At 51.5% G+C, this 12,813-nt stretch overlaps 1 protein-coding gene across 1 annotated transcript; it reads left to right on the top strand.

Annotated features, from left to right (window-relative positions):
- Nucleotides 1–581: 581 nt before the first annotated feature.
- On the top strand, nucleotides 582–8,296 carry LOC144125864 (ocellar opsin-like). The gene is made up of 5 exons (XM_077659610.1): nucleotides 582–670; nucleotides 1,382–1,654; nucleotides 2,514–2,792; nucleotides 4,735–4,996; nucleotides 5,832–8,296. The coding sequence occupies exons 1-5, from the start codon at nucleotides 612–614 to the stop codon at nucleotides 6,144–6,146; spliced, it is 1,188 nt and encodes a 395-aa protein (XP_077515736.1). The 5' UTR covers nucleotides 582–611; the 3' UTR covers nucleotides 6,147–8,296.
- Nucleotides 8,297–12,813: the final 4,517 nt, after the last annotated feature.

Raw genomic sequence — 12,813 nt, 5'->3', positions numbered from 1 at the left:
GCAAACACATAATCAAGTTGAACAATGCTTTTATAATGATCAAAAACAGCGTGAAATCATAGCCCATCTCTGAGAATTATGAGCTGTACCGAGCTACTCTACCGAGACCTTGCGCATGCTTGTGAATCACGCGGGCATTGACCTTGGGCGAAAGGAGTTTCTTTTCAGCTATATCGCCTCAAAATTTAGCGGAAAAACAAACAACGCAAAAATGTCTGAAGGCGACTCAGTGTCGCAAACGATTGTTGCTCACGTACACGCAACTTGTCGCTAGACCCGCCTATTATGTGTTGTTTTTTTTGCGTTCCTTTAGGCGTAGAACACAGGTTCCTCCTCGCGTCTGGCCGCGTACTGTAGCTCCGACCGCTCGTTTCCTCTGTCTCCACCCTGCCAGCAGGGTAACTACGCTAAGCGGAAGGGTCCCTACTAAGCGGCGTGGCTATAGGCGGCACGCAACCTCAGAGCCCGACCGCGGCTTCGTCGCCGAATGTAATCGAGTTTGGCGGCGAAGCCTCTCGGAGCCGTTTTGCTAATGCATTTAAGGGCGCAGTCAGCGCGAGCCGTCCTTCGAGCCGCCCATCATTCCGCTCCGTGAGCACACCGGCGTCGCCATGCCGACAGCGACGAGCAGCAGCCTGTCGGGGGGCCAGGGGGACATCACCACAATGGCGTAAGTGCGGACCTTGCATGCACATCCGCTGAACCCCACATGCACGATGCTAATCTCACTGCGGATGCTCAGGCACGGACGGGTGTGCGGAAGGTACGCAAGGTGTTCCAGCAGCTACGTTAGCGCTTTTGCTGTTTCTTTGATGTCCTTTCCCACTGCATTGCTACAGTAAGCAAAGAGGGCAACAATGGCATTAAGGTCTGTATGTTAGCGGGCTGAGCCAGCAAGGCAGGTAGCCAGAAATTTTTTTTTTTTTCGGGAGGGGCCCCATGCAGTTGTATAGGGCAAAGCGTGAGGGGGGGGGGGGGGGAAGGAGGCAGGGCCCATGCCTAACAAGAACACTGCTGGGGAGGGGGGGGGGGGTGTCGAGCGCGATTTCGGGGGGGGGGGGGGGACCCTCGCCCTCTTCCCTCCCCCCTTGGATACGTTCCTACTAGCTCATTATAATCGCTGAAATCCAGCCTCCTGCACAAGTACGGCAAAAGTATTCCGCCAGTCTCTCGTAATCTCTCTCAACATTCAGTGCTCTTCATTATAGTCATTTAATTCATGCTCGTATCCGCGTACTTGCATTGCAGTCGTATGCACAGGGCATAAAAATAATCGCTGCCATCCGCACACTCTTACATGTTTTCTCAAAGCTTGGTAGACGTGGTAAATATGCCTTGCATGATGCCTATCTCGCTTGCCATGACCCCTCCCTTTTTGCAGCATGTCTCTCCTGGAGGAGCTGGCCAGCCCCTACATGAAGAACGGCACCGTGGTGGAGAATGTGCCGGAAGAAATGATGTACATGATCCACCCGCACTGGTATAGGTTCCCTCCCATGAACCCCTTGTGGCACAGCCTGCTGGGATTCGCCATGGTCGTGCTGGGCGTCATCTCCGTCACGGGCAACAGCATGGTCATGTACATCATGACCACCACCAAGTCACTGCGCACGCCCACCAACATGCTCGTAGTCAACCTCGCCTTCTCAGACTGGTCAGTTCAGCCCAGCCGTCTTTACAACGCTTCTCTTGGCCGCGCTGATTCGCCCCTGATTGCGGTGGCGCAGCTCATAGTGAGCATTAGGAACCTGCTCATATCATCAGCCTGAGTTCGTCAGCAAGGAAAGCCATAGGCTTCATCGGGGAAAAAAGTACAGGAAAATGTCCATCAGTGGTATTTAAAGAGATGCCGCGATATAGTGATGGTACCGAATCACCAGGAGGACTATTGTGATGAAGAGAGCTGTAGTCGGATACAACACAAGAACGAAGCGGTGAGTTCCCCTCAAAAGAGGATATTCAGCCAATGGCGTCCACTGAGTGTCGTGACGTCGTGCTTAATCCTGTTTCACCTGCTGGCGTGACATCACTGGAGCTTTGAGGCGCAAGAAAATTAACGAGGAGTTAAATGGATTAACTGCGACATCACGACAACTGGCTGACACCACTGGCTAGAGGGCCCTTTCTGAGGGGTAAGGGACATTCGACACTTCGTTCTTGAGTTGTATCCGACTACAGTCCCATCCCTGCCATCAGCAAGCTGTGATATGCACATACGTAAAAAATTGCGGCTGCAGCTGTCACAACTGATTTTCTCTTCAAAAACTTGTATTTGACAGCGACATTTTTCCGTTACCTCTTAGATGAGTATAAATTTCGAATCAAATTACGTGCGTGCATTAAGAACAAATCTTGATAACAGAGGGCACTGTCTACACGCGCTTTTTAGCACGCAGAATCAGAACTGTTAAAAGCACACAGATGCCCAGTCGTCTCATTTTAGCCGTTCCACGACTACTCGGTTCTCGTCGGCAGGCAACAAGGGCACAGCTGCGGTGTATGGACTCTCGCAGGTGCATGATGGCGTTCATGATGCCGACGATGGCGGCCAACTGCTTCGCCGAGACGTGGATCCTGGGGCCGTTCATGTGCGAGGTGTACGGCATGGTGGGCTCGCTGTTTGGCTGCGGCTCCATCTGGTCCATGGTGATGATCACTCTGGACCGGTACAACGTGATCGTGCGCGGCGTGGCCGCGGCGCCGCTCACGCACAAGAAGGCGGCGCTCATGATCTTCTTCGTTTGGTTCTGGTCCGTCACCTGGACGATACTGCCGTTCTTCGGCTGGAGCAGGTACGGAGCACTGTTCTTGCAGCACGTACACTGACGGTGTGTGCCTTTGATGACCAGCACTGGCGCAGTATGGTTGAATAACATTAAGCTTGACATGCAGGGGTTTCCCAGGGAATCGGTATTGGTGGGGTGTCTAAATCTCAAGGGGGGAAAGGGGGGTGGGGTGATTGCGAACAATTACTTCGCTTTACACAACGACATAGGTAGCGTTTATGAACAGGCAAAGATAAAGAACAGGAACTGTGTTGAGAAACTGCGTGGCAGTTGAGGCTCATCATCATCATCATCGTCGTCGTCATCCGCCTGATTACGTCCACTGCAGGGCAAAGGCCTCTCCCATGTCTCTTCAATTAACCCTTTCCTTTGCCAGCTGCGCCCACCCTATGCCTACAAGCTTCTTAGTCCGCCCACCTAACCTTCTGCCGCCCCCTGCTACGCTTGCCTTCTCCTGGAATGCACTCCGTTACCCTTAAGGACCACCGGTTATCTTGCCCTCGCATTACATGCCCTGCCCAAGTCCCTAAACATTATAGAAAAAAAAACTAGCTGTATGACACCATCCACGTGATGCAGACATGAAAAACGCAGTAAAAGACGCGCACCTGTGAACTAGGCATAACAGAGCAACTCAGTAATTAAACACATACACACCAGGAAGTCGAATCCATATCCAACACTATACACATATGCGAGGGGTGTAAATGGGTGCTTTGGTATCAACCACGATGATTTTCCTAACACTGACACATCTAGATATGAATTTACGGCTGCTTCACACAACTGGTTGAATGTATACCGAGTACAGGCACTTAACATATCCCGACTATGCACTCAGTAACTAAACTATTGAAATATATATAAACCAAGACGTGAGTATTTTTGTAATTGCTATCATTAAAAAACAAACTAAACCGCCAGAAATAAATGTGCGTATTCTCAATCACATTTCGAACAGCTATACACCCGTCTGAGTTTCTTCCTATAACATCCCACCACTTTCGCGATGAAATCGATAAAAACATCTCGGCCGTTGTCAATGACATCTCAAACGTCTGGTAGTTCCATGCACTCAATGGTGATGCTCAGCGCGCTGCTTTATGCCACCACCAGACAACACACCACAGGCTTTCGATGGGTGTCACCACGCGGCGCCACCATCTTGCTGCACGCTCCCCATGCTTGCACCCTGGCTGTGGCACTCTGAAACCCGGGTGGCATTCTTTCGTGTGTAAGTCGTGCTTTCATCCCCCGCCTGCCAGCTATGGACGATGTGTCCCTTCGCGTATATATACTTTCTTCCGGCGCTTTTAAACAAAATTTCTGTAGCGTGTAAAAAAAAATTGTTACCAATTCAGGGGGAGCCTTCACAAAAGCAAGGGGGTGTATAGGAAAATTACTGTTGTCAAGGTATATAACACTCACACGCGAGGATCCCCTCATGTGCTCACAATGGTTCCGCGGAGCCATGACCGCTTGCTGTTGGGGCGCCAAGTGCGGCGATATTAGTCTTCACCACAGCCTCGCGCCCCGCCGCGGTGGCTCAGTGGTTAGGGCGCTCGACTACTGATCCGGAGTTCCCGGGTTCGAACCCGACCGCGGCGGCTGCGTTTTTATGGAGGAAAAACGCTAAGGCGCCCGTGTGCTGTGCGATGTCAGTGCACGTTAAAGATCCCCAGGTGGTCGAAATTATTCCGGAGCCCTCCACTACGGCACCTCTTCCTTCCTTTCTGCTTTCACTCCCTCCTTTATCCCTTCCCTTACGGCGCGGTTCAGGTGTCCAACGATATATGAGACAGATACTGCGCCATTTCCTTTCCCCCAAAACCAATTATTATTATTATTCTCGCCTTGCAGATCCAAAGATACATACGCACCACACGAATTCGAAGCAATTCGTATGAAACGGTGCGTACGTCTTCATGACTGACGGGGTTCAACGCAGGTACGTCCCCGAAGGCAACATGACCAGTTGCACCGTCGACTACCTGACTAAGACGCTGCTGTCCGCGTCGTACGTGGTGGCGTACGCGGTGGGCGTCTACTGGACCCCGCTCTTCATCAACATCTACTGTTACTCCAAGATCGTGCGCACTGTGGCGCAGCACGAGAAGCAGCTGCGCGTGCAGGCGCGCAAAATGAACGTGGCCTCGCTCCGCGCCAACGCCGAGCAGCACAAGACCAGCGCCGAGGCCCGACTCGCAAAGGTACGGTCTATGCATGGCAATAGGGGGCGCCACCTTTCAGTACCACCTACAACTCTGCGCGTCGGTTTCATCCTCCAGGCGCTAACATTGTCGACATACGCCCTTACTTTCCGTTTCGCGCATCGTTGAACTTTCTGTTGGCGGGAAAGGGGGGGGGGCGGCGGCAAAATGAAAAAAAAAACTTTCATCTGCTCTACACCCAACGGTGTTGCCCCGTGCAGGGCCGTTTGTAGTACGCAGTCTGCGGTATTAGGCCTCTTTGGTGCGGCATTAAGGCCTTCACCTTGTTTGCTGGATACACTGCTGCTAGCTTGGTTCTTAGATATGGCAGTCGCGTGGTGACTGGGATTACGACGCGCAGGAAATCACGTGGTTTCGGATTTTCGATTGCCGTCAACCAAACTAGGGGCGTCTAAATTAATCCGAGTGAAGCCCTACAGGCTCACGCATCAGGGCGTAAAACTCTAGCCTTGCCGCAGCGACATGGACTGTCAGGCATCTAGTGCAGTGAGGCAGTGCCTAGCCCAGGCCATCAGCCCACACCAGTGGACATTAAATTTTTATCTCTCTCTCTCTCTCTCTAGCCGTGTAACAGATAACGTCCATGTTCGGAGGGTATCGCAGGCTGGGTGGTACTGCAGACGCTGCAGGCTCCACGGCAGCCCGTGTGATTTTCAAGGAAAATAGCTTTATATGTGACTTGTATAGACGCCTATATGCACATTTAGGTTCAGAGTTTGGCGGCTTTGAGGCAAATAATGGAACTCAGGCGGTCTCAGTGGCAGGCCGCGCTCAGCCACAACCACGTCACATTCCTGTCACGTTCCTGTCCCAGATTGCCATGATGACCGTGGGCCTGTGGTTCATGGCATGGACGCCGTACCTGACCATCGCCTGGGCGGGCATCTTCAGCGACGGCTCCAAACTGACGCCCCTGTCCACCATCTGGGGCTCGGTATTCGCCAAGGCCAACGCCTGCTACAACCCCATCGTGTACGGCATCAGCCACCCCAAGTACCGTGCCGCGCTGGCTCGCCGTTTCCCGGCCCTGGTGTGCGTGCCTCCACCTGGCGCCGCCGACGACACGCGCTCCGAGGCGTCCGGCATCACCACCGTGCCGGAGGACCGCGTCATGACCACCGAGACCTAAGCACCTCCTCCTACGTCACGTGGACACGCACCGGCAGTAGGCTTTCCATTTTGGGCGTCGCTATTAGTCGCAGTCGTGTACCAATAGCAGCGCAGTGAAAGATGACGTGGGCGAGCTTATGCTTTGGAGGGGGTACCGCAGGGAAGCGACGCAACGCACATCGGTCTGCTCATAGAGAAGGCCGCCATACTGTCAGCTCAGAGTTCACTGTCAGGAGGCTGATGAACAGCTTCGGAACTTGCTTCACTGCGCTCACCTCCTAGGTGGAATAGGTGACATTGCCAAATTCATTACCATGAAACGCGTAGGAGAGGTATGAGGTCATGGGAAACTGAGGGGACGCGAGACACAAAAAAGTACCCACGGGTTCACTCCTGACGTCGCAAGTCTGCGACGTACGGCGTGTGTTACAAGACACAAGAATGTGGCTATACAAGACGTCTGAGGCGGCTTCTGAGGCGGCTTTATATCGATGAAACTGAGATGCAGAACTGCCGAGGAGAAGTGATCTCCATTCCGAGCACGCTTGAACAGATCTTTAGAACACGTTCGCTCTATACCTCCATTCCACCACTTTCACCACGACGGCTCACCGGTGACGTTAAGCCATGTATTAGATGCCGTCACCAGAAACGTCGCGCTCTTGTATAAAAGACAACACTGGTGACAACTTAAGGCGCACTGCCCTTCGATGGCTTAATTAGCATTACGTCTTACTGAAGAACCCAGCCAGTGATTTACACTGTAAACGCGATTAATTCCAGCGGGCGTTTATCTTCACCTTCCCACCTTGCACAAATAATTTTCTTCTTTAATTAGTCCTCGCAATGGCATGCTCCCAAGAACGTGCAAGTGAAATGCATGCATGCGTTCTGTATGCTGCGTTCTTCATGCAGGCACTATTTGCTTCTTCCCACGGTTGTCACGGTGTCCACAGGTTTAAACAATTGATAGTTTTCTTACCGCCAATAAGCCATTAACAGTGATTATCCTCGCGGTTGTCCCGATATCCACAGGACTTCAAAAACCAATCACTGTTAGCGGCATATCGGCGGTGCAAAGGCTATTAATGGTTTCAAACGTCACCAATGTCCAGGGTCGCTCACCCCTGCTTCCCGAGTGCCTTTTAGACATCACTTTAGCAATGCAATGCCGTCCGTCGACGCTACCCGTGCGCGGCCGGCCAGATCATGTATGTATTCGTCAGACAACTTGCCCATGATAGTCATCAGCTGCCACATGACATTTCCTGACTTTAGATTCACAGGGAAACGTGCGAGCGACGGTTTATGGAATCCTTTGATTTCTATGTGCGCGTAAAGTCACTAGTAGAATTTTTTTCTCATTATTTTTCTTCGGTCTTTTGTCCCCAAGCTTGTTGGGTTGTCTTTTTCTAATCTTCATGAGCTACTTTCGATACGATTGACCGTTTCAGTGCTACGCATTGAGTACGATCAGATAGCTAGTCGCAGTTTTGTGGTCTGTACCAATCACATTTGCGCACCTGACCGAGTAGAACATCAGTGTACCAAAGAGGCTAATGTGCGCATGCGCACGAATTGTGTGTACGCGCGCATATTCATTTCTAACGCCCTCCAACAGCGATCTTGCGTTGCTTCCGCTGCACTGTGCTTTAATTTCACAAGCTTAACCCGGCAGTCAAGTTCTCCTCCTGTATTTAGCACTGAGACGTTCGGGCCTTATACATGCAGCTTAGGGTTGTTAAGTACAAAACCGAAATCCAGTTTCTGGACTTGTGAATGCTTAAATGAGACTTTAAACGGAATTATTTTGCCTTAACAGAATAGCCTGTTCCGAGCTCGGCATTAGTCCGAAGGGCCTGTTCACGAGTTGTGTGAGGTAAGTGTATATTCATTTGCACGGGTATATAACCGGCTTTTGAAATCTTTACATTCTGCAAATGAGCACGATAGATGCATATGTTTCTAAGCTGCGGAGTCCTCTCAGCGCCAGGAAAACGCTAGACACGCGCCAATTCTGCATCGTGTGAATACTGTTCACCTTTTGTGTACTGTGTACGTTTCTTATATAGCTCCGCTGTCAAGACTGTACCTGTGCCGAAAGATGACAATAAAACAGATACGCCTTGCACGTGTCGTGGCATCTGCTGCATCATTTTGGTGCTTGGTTCAATTAAAAGCATTGCGCAAATCACGCTCGTTGTTTATGCATGGCTTTTGCGAGAGCCTGTCAGACCTCTTCCGACGCGACACCCAGGATGCCTTTGTCCGCTCGCCTCCGCTGGCCATCGAGGCACTGTAGCGCGGAGAGCGCCATCGTCATGATGAAGTAGGGGAGCGCTTCTCGGGGCTTGTCAGCCTGCCAGCCTAGCTGGATGCTGGTCGCGGCGCCTGAAAAATGCGCTAGTATTGTTTGTTGGCGTTCACAACACGGACAGAACCATCCTGGGTTGGGTGGGGCTGCAATCAGGCAGGGGTGCGAGTGACAGGACAGATATTCCCCGAAAATGTCGCGAAAACATACTCGGTGGCTCAGCGGTTAGGGCGCTCGGCTACTGATCCGGGGTACCCGGGTTCGAACCCGCCCGCGGCGGCCGTGTTTCGATGGAGGCGAAACGCAAAGGCGCCTGTGTGCTGTGCGATGTCAGTGCATGTTAAAGAACCCCAGGTGGTCGAAATTATTCCGGAGCCCTCCACTACGGCACCTCTCTTCCTTTCTTCTTTCACTCCCGCCTTCCTCCCTTCCCTTACTGCGCGGTTCGGGTGTCCACCGAGATATGTGAGACAGTTACTACGCTATTTCCTTTCCTGAAAAAACAACTTTCAAAACATACTCGTCCCTCCACTTTCTAAAAACATGCACCCGACTTATAACAAGGAACGGAGACAAAAAAAATTGGCAGTGGCTTTGCTCAGCTAGGCCACGATATACGTAGCGAGAGATATACGGTTAAACTTCATTACACCTTGTCGATTAGCTTGGTTTCTCTCCGGCTACGTCCAATGTTAATTTAGCTTTGGTTGTTATCCCCCCGTTGCGTGTAATTAAGGCTACATTAAAGATGGGACATTTGTTATGCAGCAAAGTGTGACGCATTTATTTTATTTCCGGTTCTTCGTCTTGTAATTCCTCATCTCGTTTCTCAATTGCCACAAAGACGGCCCGATGGTCGGTGAAGTACCAGGCAGCCGTCTCGATGGATCCGACGCAGTACTTTGAGGCTAAGGTTTGTCTCTGGTAAACCACGTCGATCATGGATCTCCACTGCGTGGTCGAAGCCTGGCTCTTTCAGTCTCTTCGACTCACTATCCATATCTACCGATAGCTCCACCCAGCCGCTTTCTATATATATACAGCTGCACCAACCCCCCCTTCTCCTACGGCGCATGCGCACAGCTGTTGCAACTCTCTTTCGCCGGTACGCCGCGGCACCTGCTCCTCCTGTGACGTCACGCCAGATGGCGCGACGAGCGGCGGCCGCCAGCTGCAGCGGTTGCCAGGCAACGGCTCAAGGTCACGGTGCGGCCACGGCGAAACGGCGAGACTTGCGCATAATGTAGCTCTCGCTACAAAAAGGGTGGAAGCGCATGTATAATACGAAATCTGAGGAAGTCGCCTATGTAGACGCGGCTAAAGGAAACTCGGGGGCGTCAATCTCCGCGGTGGTCAATGGCCGTGGCATACCAGTTGCCGTCGCATCCATTATAAGCCGAAACATAGGTATGCAGCTAAGGAGGTTGCAATAGCGCTCTCTTGCTTTGGAACGAAAGCAAACATCATAATTAGCGATAGCAACACGGCTGTCTGGAATTTTGGCAAAGGAAGGGTGTCGAAAGAAAAAAACAAAATTTTAGCAATTTCTGAATTGAACCGTAAAATTACGATAACCTGGACCCCCGCCCACGAATCAGTCCCAGGCAACGAGGCGCCACACGAGTCAGCCCGAGCTCTCTATTTCCGGGTAACCGCAGAGCCACCCGGCTGTCGGGGACTGGGTGAGCGCGCGCAAACCTACACTGAAATCGTCGAGCACTACCACCGCGGGACCGAACTTCAAGTAACGGAGAGGCTGTCGCTTGGCGGCGCCTGCAAGCTGGGAATTTCCCAAATCCAGTGTGACTGTTCTTCACACGAATATAAGATGATAAATGTAAAATCTGCAGAGAAAGGGGTACTCTTGATCATATAATCTGGCAATGTCCAGAGTCCCCAGGCGTCAGGGAAAACATTAAAAGTATACTTTTAATGTTTTAATGCTTCGCAGCAAGGCCTCCCAGGCATAGAGATGCCTGGGAGGCCTTGCTGCGAAGCGAGTCCCCCGCCGAACAGCAGCAAGTCATCTGCCTGGCGACGGAAGCCGCGAAAAAAACACTAACTTCGCCTGTCCTAAGTTGCGTAGGCCCCGGCCCCTGTCTCTTGAGCCTACGCGCCGGGGCGGGGAGTAGGGGGCCTCCTACATATGTGGAAAATAAAGTTATTCTTCTTCGGTGCCGGCCGGCCTGCCAGCCTGGCTGCTGGCGCCTGAAAAATGGGCTATAGTACTGTTTGTTCCCGTTCATAACAAGCCATGGGATAGAGGAATATCAAAAATAAATAATTTTTTAAGGTCGTTGGCTAATACCGAGTAGCTGGTGGAAGTGATAACTGCGATACAAGCAAATTTCTTGTTCGTGCCTGGGGTGGCTCACCTGGCGCCTGCTGAAGGCGTCGCGGAAATCGAGCATATCTTTATTTGATCATGTGACGGGGTTCAAAATAAAGCGGTGACAATAGTAATACTATCGCTGACCATTTCCGAAACGCCCTCAGCTTCAGCATAGATGCGAAACTGACTAGGCTTATAGCGACGAGCAGGGCAGCCAGGGAGCAGCGCAGTTCGTCGCCCGCGGGAGGCGTCGTTGCCGAAAGTTCGGCTTTCGTGCAGGGCATGCTGCCGTTACTAGAACATAGCAGGCAGTCTTTATGACAGCATGGCTGTTTTGTCTTTTTTGATGTGAACGCGAAGTCCACCGAGCCAAGACTGCCGGCCGGCCGTCCAGCCTGTATCCTGTACAAAATTGAAAATTGGTTTTTGGGGAAAGGAAATGGCGCTGTATATCTGTCTCACATATATCGGCGGACACCTGAACTGCGCTGTAAGGGAAGGGATAAAGGAGGGAGTGAAAGAAGAAAGGAAGAGAGAGGAACCGTAGTGGAGGTCTCCAGAATAATTTCGACCACCTGGGGATGATGAAAAAACAGCGCAAGGAACGAGACGAAAACACGAAGGAAGAAGACACAGACACGGGCGCTGACTAACAACTGAAAATCATCATGGATTACCAACTAGCCCGGCATCTTGCACTTCTGAACTTCACCTGGGGATCTTTATAACGTGCACTGACATCGCACAGCACACGGGCGCCTTAGCGTTTCGCCTCCATCGAAACGCTATGTCAGCGCACGTTAAAGATCCCCAGGTGGTCAAAATTATTCCGGAGATCCCGTACGCCAGCGTCAGAAAAATGAGCTAAAATTTCTTCACTTAAATAATAGACCCTGGGATAGAAAAATATCGAAATGTACCATTTTTGAGGGTCGTTGACCAACACGCAGTTACTCGTAAAAGTAACAACTGCGATACAAGCAAATTTCTTGCCACAACAGCTTTGCAGCGGCCGCTGCCCGCCGTGGCGGTGCGACTCGCCTAGCGTTCGTTAGCTCCGCTGCTGAAACCGGCCACACTAATTTTATTGTGAGATAATGTTGTGAACAGCTAAAACGATGTCAATAGTAAGCGTTTTATTATAGCCCAGAAGACTTACTTCCGAAGCGCTGTCCGGTGCGGCTTTGATGCGAAACAGGCTATATAGGCCTAGCGACCAGGGCAGCCAGGTATCAGCGCCGTTCGTTACCCGACGACCCCGCGGGCGGCGCCTTTGCCGAAAGCTCGCTACTTGCGCAGGCATGCTTTGTCGCTGCTCGAATATAGCAGTCTTCCTGACAGCAAGGCTGTTTTGTCTATTCTGGGCGGACGTGAAGTACACAGCCGAGACACTGCTATGCGATGCTGTGCGTCGGTACTTGCCGCTCCGTGTGTCCCTGCTTGCAGTGGGGCGGCAGTTCGCAAGCGGCGACCGGAGCGGCCCGTCGGACATGTTGCCGGATATGTGTCTCCTGCTTCAGTCGACGTTGATTCGATCCAACTTTGAGCAACGGAAATTTCGGCTCATGTTTCTACTCCAGCTTCACCGCGGATATTGCCGAGAATGGGAATTGAAAGCATTTTGTGTTTAAAGCAACTGCTTTTGTGCGATGTTGCCCGGCAATGCATTCACGTCCAGCGCTCTCTAAAGTATGCATTGCTACGGCCCACTGCCGCGGCATGACCAGCCTGGTGGTAAGTGCACAGCAAGCAGCGCCTGTGGTGTTTATGTATGCATGGGTAGAAAAAACGTGTGTGGGTGAAAGTACAGGGGCTTCCTTTCTTTGTTATAGTGTACTAGAAGGGGTAGTACTGTACTTTTGTACACACATAACACGGAGGACGGAAAAAACATACAATAGCCTCATTTATACTACTAAGGAGGCTATGATACTGTAGCTATGACTATACATGATAACCATTTTTTTTCTTCGAAGTTGAAAGTTGCGCCGTGTAGGGTGCCGGTGCCAGCGCCCTAGCGCCGTTTGCACGCTAGCGCCA

The sequence above is a fragment of the Amblyomma americanum genome, chromosome 3 (assembly GCF_052857255.1).
Source record: "Amblyomma americanum isolate KBUSLIRL-KWMA chromosome 3, ASM5285725v1, whole genome shotgun sequence".
NCBI lineage: Eukaryota > Metazoa > Arthropoda > Arachnida > Ixodida > Ixodidae > Amblyomma > Amblyomma americanum.
This window is presented reverse-complemented; position numbering and strand designations above follow the sequence as displayed.

Excerpts from the sequence above, each read along its gene's own strand:
- LOC144125864 (XM_077659610.1), top strand. The coding sequence starts at position 612 with ATGCCGACAGCGACGAGCAGCAGCCTGTCGGGGGGCCAGGGGGACATC. Across the intron at positions 671-1,381 it reads GGGGACATCACCACAATGGC|CATGTCTCTCCTGGAGGAGC; the intron begins GTAAGTGCGGAC and ends CCCTTTTTGCAG. Across the intron at positions 2,793-4,734 it reads CCGTTCTTCGGCTGGAGCAG|GTACGTCCCCGAAGGCAACA; the intron begins GTACGGAGCACT and ends GGTTCAACGCAG.